This window comes from Uloborus diversus, chromosome 2, assembly GCF_026930045.1.
Source record: "Uloborus diversus isolate 005 chromosome 2, Udiv.v.3.1, whole genome shotgun sequence".
NCBI lineage: Eukaryota > Metazoa > Arthropoda > Arachnida > Araneae > Uloboridae > Uloborus > Uloborus diversus.
This window is the reverse complement of record NC_072732.1, coordinates 116,725,491-116,742,294: the sequence shown is the minus strand read 5'-3', so window position 1 is coordinate 116,742,294 and position 16,804 is coordinate 116,725,491. Positions and strand designations below refer to the sequence as shown.

Here is a 16,804-nt window from a genome sequence, read left to right as displayed (position 1 = left end):
ACTATACAAAAACGAAAAAATATTGATTTTTTTTTTTTTAAATTTTTGGAAGATGTGTTATTACTACACAAAGTCCTCCCAAAACTGGGGGGGCATTGCCCCCCTCTGACCCCCCCATAAATCCGCCCATGGTAAAAAGTGAGTCAGTGAAATTGCAAGTATTATTGAATTAAATTAAGAAACTATATAATTATTTCAGATATAAACACGGCAAAAGCAATATTTTAACGTTTTGGAAAAAAACAAAAAAAAAAAAAACAGAAAATTGCCAAAAGCTCTACGCATTTGTTACAAAGGAAAGAATGACACAACTCACCTCAAAATTTTTATATAAATTTAGTGCCACCAATGGCCCTTTCTCTGCGCTACCCATTAGCAAAAATAGAAAAATACTTTTTTTAAAGCTTATTTTACAAAAAAAAAAAAAAAAAAAAAAAAAAAAAAAAACAGTATTAAACTTTGACTCAATTGCAGCAAATCAAGAAATAGCCAAAAAAAAAAAAAAAAAAAAAAATAAATAAATAAATAAATAAATAAAAACTGTTATATGTACTTTGCTCTATCAATGGCATCTTTTCTACAATACACATCATCAAAATTAGAGAAAAAAAGTTTTTTTTTTGGCCTGCCTTACTGCACAATGCATATACACACAAAGTTGAAACATGATTTGTATTTCTGTACCTCAGATCCAGACTAACGTAAGTCACATAATTGCTACTTTACAGGAGAGAGGGAAAACGTTTGTCTGGTGCATACAAAGGAAGGGAAGCTTGCACTTTTAACACTGGTCAATATTCACATTTTTTTTTTTAGAATTACGTTTACATGGTTATATGCATAATAGGATTCTACATATAATGAACTAATACATCTATTGTATAAGTCTGATATAATCTTGACTTTGCCTTTTCAAGTCATCTTTGTAAAGTGATGCAATACTCACTGCAGCATTTTTCATTCCAGTTATTTCCACGGGATTTTTAATTACTTTCAAACTTGATATAAGAGATGCTTCTAGATCTATTATCTGTTTTTCCTTAAAAAAGAAACAAATAAGAAAATGTATTAGTCATTTTTAAAATAGATTTAGGAGAACTTTAAAAGAAACACAAAAGTTTATAAAACAGATTGCAGTTTATTTGTGATTTTTTATATGCCAAGTTCATATATATATATATATATATATATAGAAATAAAATAAAAAAAAAGCATATGGGTATACCAATAAGTCAAGCCTAAAACATGTTTAACAATAATAATAAAATTAAATAATCATAACAAAATTTAAATTTAATATAAATAACATTCACAGATAACGATAAAAGCGCGTTCCGATAAAAGTTTTGAAAAGAGTCCTGTTTTAACTAACTAGTTATTAAATGTTGAAATTTTTTTCTCAAAAATGCTCAACAAAATTCACTTAAAAAATTACCAAATTAAGCTATACCATTAAATACAACTTATTTTTATCATCTATTCACTGCTTTGTATAACAACAGTTCTTCAAGTTAAAGACCAATTATAAACCAGTTTCTTTAAAGCCTCTGGACTTTCTCTTGATTCCGTCAACAAATGCAATTTATCTGAAGATCATACTAGAATTCCATTTTCCAATCAAACTTGATCATAGGCTTCAGTCAGCATTGATTTTTCAAGGTTCAAGATAAAGTATCTTCCACTTTCTTGGTCTTCTAAAACTTTGAATAATTAGTAGTACAGCATGTTCAATCCGAAATCTTTTAACAATTAGTTGTAAAAGTGCAGTGCTTCATGGAACCAATAAACTGCCAACACCATAGCATTCATAATTGTGAAAAGGAAGTAAAAGAAAGAATTGATTGTCTTAGCAACATTTAAAACCAGTATTACATTGCATGTAAATTTTGTTGAAGTAGTTTTACTTAATATTCGGGATTTAAGTTTCAACTTAATCTTTTCATGTATCAATTTGTGTTTAAAAGTGTTGCAATAAACTTTAGGATTCAAAAACAAGTTATAAAGAGCAGAGCTTATTTGCATAGCAGCTCAATAGATTTCAGCACCCATGTTACTTATCTTTTTCAGTGAATTTTAGATTAACTACTATTTATGTTGAGTAAAAGTTATGAAGAACTTGTGCATTCTTTTTTTTGGTGTTAGAAATGAATATCTAATTTTGAGAAGGGGGGGGGGGGGAGCTGTTTTTTAGTTACCAATGAAAAATAATTCTCATTCATAGTCATTTGAACTGCTCTATTCTGAAGAACAATAAGTGATTAATATTATAAACAATGCCTGGTGCACAGTAATACATTGTTCATGATACATAAGCTGATGAACACAATTTTTAATAACTTGTCAGAACTAGACTAATTATAATAACAGCATAAAAAGGAAATAGTTAATAACTGTCTGATTGTTCTGACTGACAGCAGAAGAAGATATTGTTAAACAATGTCAAACTGCAAAACAATCACATAAATATCTACAACATACAAATAGAGTTCTAGTTAAAAGTTATTAATAGTAATGAAAATTAGTCAAACATATGAGGTGAAGTAAAGTGTATTTCAAGGGTGGGAGGGGACTCTACAGATGTTTCTTTTTTTTAAGTTAGTTTTTTTTCTTCATATAACAGGAAAATTTTCGAGAATTGAAGATATAACAATTAAATCAATTGACGTTCAAAATATCAAGTTAGAATATACAAGCAATCACCACGACTACCTACCATTTCTAAAGGAAAATAACTTTCACAGGATGCAATGTAATGAGCAATCAGTCTTTATGTAATTAAAAACCAAATGAATGTCCATGCATAAATACTAGAGATGTGTCGTTCATGAACGATCAGTCAAAAAGAACAAATCCTTAAAATGAAGGGAGCTGTTCGTTCACTTAAGAAATGAACCATCGTTCTTTTGAACGGTGAGCAGTTTGTAACATTGTATTGATACACTTGTGATAAAATCACATTAAAAAAATACATTCATCTTAAAATTTTTAACTCTTTTTTTAATCTCCAAGCTTTCTTTTTCTTAGTGCAGTACAATATATTCATTTCAAACCTTTTTACTTACCGCATTTTATTTATCATTTTTCTTTAACTGTAGCAGTTATTTTGCAATTTTCCAATGTATCCTTTAGTAAAGTTTTGTGTAACTTTTTTGGGTTACTAACAAAATGTCCACTTTCTGTCCCATGCAACTGTTAAAATCCTTCAAAAAATATCCTTTATCCCTTTTCTGGCCCATTCTTATGTTTTCTATAACATCCTTATCAACTACCATCTATATTGATTCGGCTTTATTTTTAATTTACTTGACGACTTCCAAGTCGCTTATTTTACATTAAATATCCTGAGATTAAAATCTCAGGATATTTCGGATTATTGTTGTCTATTTTTTCCCCCATTAAAAAAAGTGTTGCTTTTTCCTTCTGTTATCTTCAGTACTGTGAAATAATTTTGAACCTCCCTAATATTTAGGTGAGAGGTCATTCCATACAAAATGAGAAAAAATTCACAAAAAAGTGGTGGCTTCATGGTAACAGATTTTTATGAAAAATGGTAAACAGGTTCCTTTTATGCCTATATAAAAATATTTAAAATATTTTTTGCTTAATACTTTTTATTTTAATAGTTACATCATAGGCGGATTTAGGCCGAAATATTTGGGGGTGCAACAGTAACAGAGATCTGGGGCGGGGGGGTATTCCCGGAATAACAAGGCAGTGGCGAAATCATAAATAATTTTAGGGCAGGACACACTTTTAAGTCTAAAAAACGCGATGTAAAACCATATTTAGTAAGATTAGGGGATGGGCAATTCTTAACATTTCAAACTGCAGAAAAAGTCTTAAACGAAAGTCGATATTAGAAGCAACGGGTGAATCCAGCTACTGGTTTGGAATGGGATTCACGCCCCAGAAAAAAATTTGAAATAGTAGTTTTCAAAACGCAGTTTTGCAGTTCTTGGTGATATTTTAGGGGCAAGAAAGGTACGTGTTGCTCCAAGGATATTTTTAGAAATTTTAGTCTTATAAATGTGATTATAGTCCATATTTATAGTTTGGGGTTAGGAATGAGACTCATAGACTGTCTCCAATCGATTTTTTGAAAAGCAGATAGAAATACGTACCCCCCTCACCTCGCCCCACGCTACCTCTTTAACTTTTCATAACTGAAGTTTCAAAAATACTACGGAGGACAATTTTTGATTCTGTTACCGGACGGGGTGTTCTGGAGCTCTCACCCTGGAAAGTTTTCGAAATTGAAGTCCTAAAAATGAAGTTCTTCTGCAGTACTCCATGGTATTAAAAAAAAAGGATTCTCCCACTTAAATATTTCGAAATAGTAGATTTCAAAATTAAAATATTAACTCTTTGATGATATTAAAGAAAGGTGGTCGGAGGTCCTTGTTCGAATATTTTTCAAAATTAAAGTGATAAACAAATGAGTGATCCAATTCGCCGCCAATAATCTGAAACTGTTGAAAAAATTTAAATGTCAATATTTCTTTTTGAAAGAAATTAAGATTTTCCCCCAACATTCTTTTGTTTCCGTAAAAAAACTGCGTTTTCCCCAAATGAGATCTTTTCTTCTCTTCAATCATAAATAACATTTAAAAAAAAAACATCTACTCAGCATTTTGTGGGGAGGGTCACCAGTCTTGAGTCCCCTCCCCCCTAGATACACCACTGCAGCAAAATGTCCGGGAGTCCTCCTTCAAAAAATTTTTGAAAATTTACCTTGAAAATGTTGGTTTTCGGTTGATTTCGGTATAGATTTTATTGATAAAGTTTCTTGCAATAGCCATGTTTTTTTTTTTTTTTTTTTTTGAACTTTATTAGCCATTGTTGTTTCAAAATAGAAGAATTGGTATTGATATACGAATAAATACCCAATTACAGAACATGCAATTATTCTATACAATAACACAGCACTGAACAATAAATTGTTTGAGAAATGCATGAAATTATTTACTAGGTTTTTTTTTTCCAAATGGATAAAATTACTTTAATTCTTAATATGAGCACATATATGTTTTTCTTGCACCAGCGACGTGTGGTGATACACTGGATTCAAGTAAATTTACTAGTATAGCAGCAATGAATTTTTTCCCCCAACTGCGTTTCCGAGTGAAATATACTAAACTATTTTTTTCAAAACCCAACCAAAAATTTTGGGGGTGCGGCGCACCCCCTGGCACCCCCGTAAATCCGCCTATGAGCTACATGTGATTGAAAATTGGTCAAATTGAATAGCATTCTCATAAATGCTAAGTACTGCATTTTTGAAGACTTGTATTTTATTAACGAAACTTAATGAAAACATAAAAGTTATATGTTGATGCAATCTATGGAGTAAGGTAATTAATTCCTCTGATATCAGTAAAATTTTCAAAGTTGTTATAGTTAACTTCTAACAGAGTTTCAAAAACTGAAAACATTTCAGTTTTCTCATAAGCAAGCATTTTATTTTTTAATCTCAATCTTCAAGGAATGTATTAGCTTTAGTGATGTAAAATACCCAGGTATTTATTTTTAGGGGTAAATATCCAGGGTATATACCTGGGTAAATACCCATTTTGGGTATTTACCCGGGTATTTATTTCAAAAATTTATATTCAACTAAAATACTTTTCTGTATGTATTCCAACAGGGTCTATTCCAAAAGTTATGCAAGTTTTTTTTAAAGTAATTTATTGAACAGATTTGCACAAACATCTAAAATTCTTCAATGTAAGGTCCTTGGGCTTCTGCACATTTCTTACATTGTCTCTGCCATTACTGATACGTGCCCTGAAAGGCATTTTTGGGGACCTCCCCTGAGGTCTTTGTCACGGCTGATTGGATCTCTTGAGGGGATGAAAAATGTGTTCATTTCAGGCCTGCCTTAATCCGAGGGAACAAAAAGGAGTCTGTTGGGGTGACGCCAGGACTATGGGGGGCTGGAACAGTGTCTTCACCTAGTGTTTAGCCAGGAACTCGCGGATTCTCAGCACGTTATGGCAAGGTGCTTCGACACGAACTTGCCTCACACTTTTCTCATCGCTAAATCTTGAGTAATAAGAAACCCAGCAATAGACGACATGTTCAGTTCATTTGCAACCATTATAGTCAATCGAGGATCAAAGTCCAACATTTGAGGAATATGAGCCGCATTGTTGTCGGTTTTACTGGTTGACGGCCACCCAGTGTGTTGTTCATCTTGAACCTCTTCTTGGTCCTCTTCAGAGGTCTTTAACCACCTCAAAACTTGTGAATAGGACTGAGAAGAGTCCCCGTAAATCTCACAAAGCATTTTGTTAGTCTCCTCAAGAGATTTTGTTGGTTACGCAACAAAACTTAATCACGTGCCATTTTTCCCATGTCACGGTCGATGCGCAGAAGTTAACTTACGTCCAACCACTTCCACAGCTCGGAGAACCCCGAGACTGGTTTTCCGGAAAACCTTACGGTCCCCCTCACCTAAACCAAGTAGTTTCATTATACTCCGACCAATAAAAGCGGCCTGGAAAAAATCATTGCATTACTTTCAGAATACACCTTGTATAACCAACCATATACAAAACAATAAATTTTTGCCCAAAAATTGTATTTTGATCACATATTTAAAGAATTATTGTGTGAAATCTAAACAATCTAATATGATATTCACATAAAATGTGTTGGATACGCTTAATCAATGTTGATAGCCAAATTTCAGATAGAATTCTACAAAAAGTAAAAAGCTAACTGATTACAAAAAAAGCAAACATCTTCTCCAATTATGACATTGAAAAGAAAGATTCTTTGGTTCACGATATGTTTCTTTCATAATCTCATCAAGTCTTTCAATAAAAAATATTATAAACTGTGTAAAACATATTTATCCATCAGTTTTACTAATTATTTCATATTTAGATTTTAAAAAAAAATTCTCATTCATTTTTGGCATTTTTTGTAAAATACCCAGTTTTTGGGTATTTACCCAGGCCTTGGGTAAATACCCGGGTAAATACCCAAAAAATATTTACCTACCCGCTGGGTATTTACCCGATCCACATCACTAATTAGCTTTGCTGAAATTAATACCAAATAATGTGTTAAGTATCATAAAAGAAATAACCTTACTTTTGAAGTTGTATTTTAACTCCTTTGTCTTCAAAAACATTTAAACTTGGTAACAGTTTGTAAAATGATGATTTTCCCCTTCACAGAGACACAAAAATTCAGACAATTTTAAAATTTTGCAAGAATATAGAGCTGTGTTTCTACTATTTACTTAAAGAAACTCGAAATTGGTTTTCGATTTCCGAAAGTAAATTAAAATTTAGAAAAATAGCATTTTCTTTGTGTTTTATTTGAAATTAACAAAGAACTAGATAAACAACTAAATGATGCAAAAGCAAGTACATCAAGCATTTATTTCAATTTTTAAAAAATGTACCGGTATAATGTGAATTTTATAAAAAAAAAAATTGCGGATAAAAATTATATATCAAGTAATAATAATAATAATAATAATTTCAACATAACTTCAGCATAAAAAGAAATGTTTTTTTTTCCTTTCTTTTTTTGCTCTCCACAAAAATCTTTCAATCTGGCTAAAACTTTGTGGCTCATTTTTTGAAGAACCATCCAGTTGAAGACATTAATAGTACTTTCATTAATATATTTCTAGTAGTTTCAGACAAATATCTTTACTTGGTCATGTGTACTATGGTGACGGTCCATGTGGATTCAGTAACTTAAGAAAATCCCTTATCTAAAAAAATATCGATGCATTCAATCAATGTGTAGAAAAACATTACCTAATCACAAATATAGTTAACATACATATATAACAAACAGATGAATGAAATTATTGATGTCGGATTTTGGCCTGATCTCTAAGCTATTTCTCTTCAAACATATGCTCATTTCACTGATGACTGAAATTAATATGAGACAAGGAGCTTAAGTGTTCAATTGTTAATTGAGATGAAACAATGATAATTTCATATCTCCAAGACAGCTATGGGTACTTCAATAAATTGTTATTGAACCTAACTTTCAAGATTGATAAGTTTTACTGATGAGACAAAAAAAAATTCTATATTAGCAGGCAGAAGAAAATATCCCGCAGTTATAAGTTGATTATCGTATGTCGTATGCATACTTGTCCTGACGGATAATAGTTTGATAGTTTTATCAATACCATAATAAGCACTTTTGCCATTGATAGCAGAAAAAAAGCCAGCTGCTTTTCATTGAAAATTAGATTCATTGTGGCAAATGTTGTTTAACTGACAATTTTTATTCTGGAAGGAAAAGCTATAATTAAAATAGATGAGTTTCGCTACCAAAAGAATCTTTTTGTTTCAAAGAACGTCGCTGCAGGGCGGTTGAAATAATTGTGTGTATTTAGTCAAATATACTTATTCATGGATAAAACAAATTTCCTCAAACTCATCGCTCAATCTCAAATGCTATTGAGAATTAGACGAGGTGGTCTTCTGCTCATATCTTTAAACTCAGTATGTTCTTTAAGTCATGCTGACATGATAGGTTTTCTAGAAACTTTAGAGCTATTTTTTTCTACATCACGTATGGAGAGGAAAACTCAACACAATAATTAAGGAAACGTTTCATATTTTTTAAGGCAAGTACTTCAAAAACATGCTTATGAGAAAATGAAACATGAAAGAATGGTCTTGCTAAACTTACAATAAAAAGCCATAACTAACGAGATTTTACCTTAGTTCAAGTTACTCAAGTAACAAAAATAAGCTGATTCCAATGATTAAAATTTAGTATCATCTAAAAGACATTTCAATATGTTACATAAAAAAAATTGGGCAAATTTAGAGCATTCTCTCATGTTCAAAAACATCTAAAATAGAGGAAAAAATGAAATTTTCGGAAATTTCTGATTTTTTAAAGTATGATTTCGTTATCAAGAAATTCATAAACAATTACTAAATTAAAGCAGATAGTTAGTTATAAATAGTTTTTCAATCTGAATCATTTTTACTGTTACTTTTCCATTAAAAGAGCTAGAAGAGTGATTTGAAATTTGAAGTAAATTGGCAAAATTTCAATCTTTGTTAATATCTCAAATTCAAAAAAAGATCCAAATAAATTTTACTTTGCTCTTTACCAATTGAGATTTGTTTACATAATGTGGAAAGATTTATTTTTTGAGTGTACAGTTATAACTTACGGAGTTATTGAGACACAAACTGGCTGCAATGAACTCTGAAAATTTAGGCTTAGCGTAAGCATCAACTTCTAATTTCAATAACATAGTAACAAACAGTTTTTAAACTTTTATACTTTGCATTCCCTCATAGATATGCATGGTTTACCTAAATAAAATTTTTCATTGAAATCTGACATGTCAGCCACAGCTGATTTGCTCATTTTGCATGGAATGACCCTGAGTCTTTTTTTAAATTAAGTTATCCGATGTTCCGGCTGAGCTATCAATGTATTTGTTATTATTTTTTTTGTAATGCATGGTCTATTGATAATATCACATGTATACATTAGGATGGGCCGAAAAAAATCGAAATTCTGCAAAGCACTTAGCTTTAATGCGGAAAATTTGTGACTCTAATTACTGTGCGAAATTTCGTGACTCCGAATCAATGTCTTCTGCTCTGGCAAGAGATTTGAGTTTTTGAGATTTTTAGAAAAACATCAAATAAAGAGAAAATTTACAAAATATTTTAAATTCCGCTGAACTTTAAGCCTTAGTGCCGTAATTTTTTAACTTCCTAACACAAACTTCTGCGTAACATTTCAAGACTGTGACTTATTTTTTTGCGCTCTAACAAGAGGCATGAATTGAGAATTTTACATAAAATTCCTTAAATACGAGTGATACATTACAAAGTACTTATATACCTAATACGCTGTAATAATTCGAATTTTTAATCACATCAACGGCATAAGAACACCCCTTGAACCAGGTGTTTCCTTTCAGGGTTTGGGTAAAGGGGGTCAATGGCTCCCCTCACTTTAAAAATACTAACATTTTTACATATAAATGGGGATGATTTTGTGATAAAATTTCATTGAGTTCAGACCCTTTGCCCGCCCCCCCCCCCTCCTCGGAAAAATTTGAAATAAAGGCCCTGTCTTTAATTTTGTAGACTCTTACACAAATTATTACTTCCTATCTTTGGATTTTATTTCTCTAGCTTTGGGTTTATTTCCTCTGCTCTGGCAAGAGGTCTAAATTTCAGTGGAAAAAAGCATTTTTTAAATCGTGTGGCTGTTGAGGTGGGTCGAGATTAAAAATTTACAAGGTCTTTTATGATAATCTAATAGCATGTAAGAACAAGTTGGATTAAAAATCAATGTTTTTATACGGTTACAAAAACTCTGGGAATCATGCAAAAAATTAGAACTGCATTTAGGATATAGAGTTCTATTCATTGAAGAAAAATTATAAAATTACTTATAAAACTTCTCAACTATGCGTTATTAAAACTACAAAATGTACTTTTTCGAGCAATTGACGGAATCAATTACATTGATACCTTTTTGGCAAGTACATTGATGCATGAAGGAATTAGCTGTTTTCAGACAGAGATACACATTTAGCGCACCCACATCGAGGTTAAGAAGATAAGAAGAGCAATAACGCTTTCCTTCATGGCATGATAGGAGACTTTTCTCTTGCGCACTGACCATATTGTGAGACGTGATACGGAACACATAGATGCAGAACTAACTCAAAATGTCAAGAGACAAACTTTATTTGTGCCCACCATCTACACACTTGGCGCAGAGTTGCGCTTCCACAAATACAAAAAAAAAAAAAAAAAAAAAAAACAGCCGACCACCTGTCAACATTGTAGAGATTCACGCAGTGGAAAAATGAAACAGGGCAGAAATTTAAAAGTATTTAGTTTTATTTGTAAATTCAAATGTTAAAATCATGTTCAATATGAACTTCATGCACAAACATGTTACTTAAAATGGTCAACTCGCCATTATAACTAAAGACACAAGCTTTTATAAGAAAAGAAAATGATAGCGCTGCAGCAAAACGTGTGTGACGTCACACTGACAAATCGGCAAGAAAACGTCATTGCCGATTGGTCCCCCCCGCATTTGCATGAGAAAACATCGTAAACAGATTAAAATCTCAACAAGGTATTATATTATCTAGCGCCACCTGCCTGCCAAATTAACTTACAACAAAATTTGCATAAATCACAAAAAATAAAGAATTGAGTAATTAAAAATAGAAAACAGTTCCAAGCTTTTTTCTGATCCGTTTCACATGTGATATTAATAATAAATATTGTTGGTCTTTACTCAATATCGTCCGGTCAACTTGCATTCTAATGGCTTAAAACAACTATGGGATACTTTTCAGATTCGTGCAGCCTTTTTCTAATTTAACTGGAAAAAGATTTGGAGCCCCCCCCCCCCCCCCCCAATGACGTTGAACCATCAACAAACTGGAAGAGATGCCGCAGTGAGAGTTCATTAAGATGTAAAAGGAAAACAGCAAGCTTTTGCTCCAATTGGCGAATGATCCCAGCTTTTAATCTAGTGAATTGAAAATATTTTGAAATATGCATCAGATACAACAGACAACTTTTAACAAATATTTAAACCACGTGACTTCCTTATCATTTTCCCCATATAAGCAAGGAAATAGAGCCTACTTCAGTTCAAAACAGGCCCGTTACTTTGATATTTGGGGGGATTAAATTGGGGGGATAAAGGGCGTGAACTGAATGAAATTTCATTAAAAACTACAAATCCACGCCCACTTATATGTAAAAACCTTGGGTTTTTTTAAGTAAGGGGGGCCATTGACCCCCTTCATAATGACCCTGAAAGGGTACACCTGGTTCAAGAGGTGGTCTTATGCTGTTGATGTGACTAAAAACTCGAAGTATTGCAGCGTATTAGGTATATAGCTACTTTGTAATGTGTCACTTGTATTAAAGGAATTTTATATAAAACTCTCAAAATTCAGACTTCTTGAGCAGAAAAAGTTAACTCACAAGCTTGAAATTTTACACAATAGTTTATGTTAGGATGTTAAAAAATTACCGCACTAAGGCTTAAAATTCAGTGGAATTTAAAATACTTTGTAAATTTTCTCTTTATTTGATGTTTTTCTAAAAATTTCAAAAATTCAAGCCTCTTGCCAGAGCAAAAGACATTTAGTCCAGTCATATTTTACAAAAAAGGGGCTAAAATCGCAAAGCACAATGCAGCTCCTATTTTTTAATATGCTGTTTGGGTCAGTTGCGTAGTGTAAATCTAAGTTTGCAGTTTTTTAAAACCTGTGCTCGCTGCGTAATTCGCAAAAAACTGAGAAATTTTCGGATTTATTTTAGTTTTTCCTTTATAACTCCTAAGCTATCCAACTTTTGATTTTAAATGTGGATACACATTTTAAAGCACATTAAATTTTAAACAATTTAAACTCAAGTGGGGTTTTATACGACCAATAGTTTAGGAGATATAGTACTTCAAAAATTGGCCATTTTTGACGAAAAAAAAGAAAATTATGCTTCAATCACATTCTATGCCAAATATGGACATGAGAATTCTTACTCTAATTCAAAAAAAAAACTGGGCACACTGTTACAGTACATTTAATCGGCTCTCTTTTAAGTTAAAAACGAAGTCTGTAGATTCAGTAGTTCTTTAACAATATCAAAACAGACAAATACTCGGAAAATTCGATTTTTGATGAAATGAGACAAAACACTTTTCAAGACAATATGGACGATCCTATACTACAATAAAAGGGGCAAAGAATGATATAATAAGACTCTAATGTGTTTTTATATAAGTTATGTGTGCTGGCAAAACAGAGTGGTTATAAAAAAAATAAGTAGGACAATAGTTGACAGCCAGGGGCGCCGACTTGCAAAAATTATTGAGGGGGCTAGACGTCACCGGTGGTCCTGGGGTTATGAACTCCCACGGCGCTCCCCCCCCCCCCCCCCCAACTTTTCCCCAAAAAAAAGTTCAGATATTTTGAACCTTGAAAATGCCAATTTATATATTTTCTGGTGTATGTGATTTATACTATAAAACAATATGTGGCATGTCGTTTTCAAAGTCAATCTAAGAATTTGTATACAAATTTTCTGGTTCAATTAGATCATGTCACTTATCTTCAGTGTGGGACATTTTTGCAGTTCTATTTTGGGGGAAGTCGTGCAGTTCCATGGCTAGGCATTGATATAAGGTGTAGGGCACTTGACTTGCATGGAAGGGCGCCTAAATACAGCCTAAATACCCAGCACCTAAATACCCAGTGCGCCTAAATACAAAAAAAATATTGGGAGGGTGGGGGGCATGCCGCGGGTTTAACCCAGGGAAATTTTCTAAATTGGAGATGGAGAAAGTAAGTTTTACAGTTTTTTAAGCATTTTAGAGTAACATATTATCAACATTAGAATCCCGAAAACTCTACTCTCGCTAACTCGACACATGTTTTGGCTTTGAAAAACGAAAAACAAAAAAAAAAAACAAAAAAAAAGGAAAAAGAAAACCCCACATGTACGGTGTTTTCGTAAAAAAATAGTTTAATTTATAGTATAATAATTTTGTTTTTAGACTATTACAGAATAGTGAATTTATATACAGTGGCTCCCAAAAGTGTTCGTACACTTTGAAACTTTTTAGTAAAACCAAAATAACTCGAAACTGAATTCGAATATGAAGTCTAATATTTTTCACATCATTCCTATGTCATTTTAAATACAACCCATTGGTTTTTTCAAAATATTGAAGGGTCTTCTTTTTGAAATGGGTCAAAAAACGAAGAGACAGAGAAATAACATGCCACAAAAGTCATCGTACACTCAAGTATTTTCGAATAAATTCATGATTAAAATTATCATATGCCGTTTTATTAATATTTTTGCATTGTGTTGACCCTTATAAGTCATTTGGCTTTAATTTTTCGTTTATTTATTCCTTAATATTGTGCTTATTACTATAAAATGGCTGGTATTCGTAAAAAACCGCAAATACCATTCGAAATTTGAATTTTTTCCCATAGTAGCGGTCAATTGGTTTGAAATGTCTCTAATATAGTTAATTTATTTGTTTGTATAGTAAAGTGCTTGATAAAATGCTTTAAAGAAAGGAATCGGACCGAAAACAAGGTAAGAAAAGGTCAACCGGCAAAGTTGACAAAACGTGATCGTAGATTTAAAATTAAAAAAAATATGAAAAATACATATTTGAGTGCTGTAAAAGTTTGTACAGAGTTAAAAGAAAAATTCTACGTTTAATTTTCACCTAAAATTTTTCACCAAGTTCTCTGATTAACTGGATTAAATGGGACTTCTCCCTCAGAAATTTTCTTGATCGTGCGAAAAACAGAAAGCTTACGCTTTTCGTCGCAAAATCAATGATAAATAAGCTCAAAACGTTTTAGAATTACATCTTACTTACAGATATAAATGAATTCAACATTTTTGGTTAAATTGTTGTATAATTGTAAGTAGAAGAAAAAAAATAGGAACTTAATCTTAAGTACTTAGTTGGATCAGTTAATCAGGACGGTGGAGGTGTTCTAGTGTGAGGGTGCATATCAGCATCAGGACTTGGTAGTTTGGAATTTTTTGATGAAATAATGAATCATGCAATTCCTTTAAATATTTTAAAAACCAATTTTGAACTCTTAGGCAAAAATTTGGTTATTAGAAATAACTTTGTTTTTTATCAAGATAGCGATAAGAAGCACACGGTTTTCAACGTTTGCGTCTAGTGCCTCGAAAATTGTCTTGAAGTTTAGAAAATACCCCCTCAATCTCCAGATTTGAACTTAATGTAACATATTTAGAGATATTTGGAGGCTGGATTACGAAAATACGGCATAAAAACGAAAAAAGAGCTAGAATTAGTAAGACTCGAAGTGTGGTCGAACGCTTACTCAAAAATTACGAAAAAGAAAAAAGAAAGAAAATGATGAAATCTATTCTCAGACGTTTAAAAGATGTTATGAATACTGTATGATATTCTACAAATTAATAACTTAATCAAAAGTTAGATTATTCAATAATATATAGACATTTTTTTAAAGTGTACGAAGACTTTTGTGAGATAAAATTTCCGGCACTTTTTGGTTTTTGATTTTTAAAAAATTAAGTTTTAATGTTTTTTAAAAACTTTTCATGTAGTTTTGTTGAAAATTGATCACAGATCTTATAATTAAATACCTATTCCGAAATATTAATTCTAACCAATGGATTGGGGCCTATTTCGTTGAAAGTCGTAGGTGTACGAAGACTTTTGGGAGCCACTGTATATATGAAAAGATTGAAATTATATTTAAATGAACTATCATTAAAAAAAATAAAGCATAAGATATTGCTGTCGCACTTTGATTAATAAGTGAAATAGCTAATTTAAACTTGCTTTGAATAAGGCTCAGAGTTCATTAAATAAAAATAATATCCCACAGTTAATTTGTTTAATAAAGTTAACATAGTATGTAAATAGCGGGTTTTTATAGAGTCTTATACCCTAAAAATATTTAAGTATTTGAAAATAACTAATGCAGTACTATAGTAATACGGTAATAAAATAATACTAATATTTCGAAATTTTGAATCTAACATTCTGTATGTAGTTAATTCTCTATTACAGAGATTTTTAAACTTGCTTTAAATACCAATATTAGGGCTGTCTTTAGAAAGGTGCGAATGTCGACCGCCTGACTAGATTACTGAATTTGAAGTCGTTGACGTCTGGTCGAATATCCAATTCATCAAAAATATCTCGGTGGTTATGAAAGTTGTTCAATCGCATCCCATTGTTGATCGGACAGACTATCCGCAGGTTCGCACACTGGGACAAATTTAAGCGCTCGCAGCACCGTAACACTATCATTATTCACACCACTCGTTTTCAGTTAACCTGCTTTTAACCATAAAAATTATTTGTTGTAACTCATTGCTGAATGTATTTTACAAGGTACTTCAAACAAGGAAAGATTACTATCTTCAAACAAGGAAAATAAAAAATACTGAGACAAATTTGTGAGTTTAGAAAGCATTTAATAACTAATAATTTTCTTAAATTATTGGGGGGGCTCTGCCCCCTCAAAATTTTTTTTGAGGGGGCTCGGGCCCCCTCAGGCCCCATGGAGTCGGCGCCACTGCAGCCCTATGCAAGTGACGCAAACATTCCTTCCTCTACGTATCTATTCCTTTAACATTGATGCATTTTCGGCCATATTTCATTTTTCGACTGGAAAGTTACCTACCGAGTTTTACTTTGAATAGAGACTAATTTTGGTATCAGAGAAATTTGTAATAAGATTCAATCATCCAAAGACGGACGAGGAGAAAAACAAAGAATAAATGAAAATGAAAGTTCACTCATTCTTTTTGTAAAAGCAAATGAAACTGTCCATGTTCATCACATCAAATGTAAAGCTTCAGTTGGAAACCCAGAGCGAAAAATGTACCCCCTGTACACTTTAAGTGCAATATTATCGAATGTGTACACTTTTTAAAAAATCATTCAAGCAGAAAGTATGGAAAATAGGGATGCACCTAAAAACATTAACCAAAATGCTTACATTTTTTCACTTAGCAAGTCTCGATTTCTACGCAAAAAATGCTCGCCTTTATTTACATGAGATGTGAAAAACAGAATGAACTCAAAGGATTTCTAAGTACACTGAAAGAAACTTCATGGTTTTACGAATCAATAAATTTTTGCTCAATTTTGATCAAGTTTGTGAGCATATTTGTGGGATGAACAGGTTCTAATGAAACTAAAGGAGAGCTTAAAAGAACTAATCCATAGCTGTAACATATTAAACAATTCAGCTGTGTGCTTTTTCGATGAG

The 16,804-nt window shown here is 32.0% G+C and overlaps 1 protein-coding gene across 1 annotated transcript in view; it reads right to left on the bottom strand.

Moving 5' to 3' along the window:
* Nucleotides 1-16,804, bottom strand: part of LOC129216004 (uncharacterized) — a 175,557-nt gene that overhangs the window by 50,470 nt on the left and 108,283 nt on the right. Inside the window, exon 11 of the mRNA XM_054850141.1 lies at nt 947-1,039. Within this exon, the coding sequence (XP_054706116.1) occupies nt 947-1,039 (93 nt within the window). The remainder of the gene's footprint in view (nt 1-946; nt 1,040-16,804) is intronic.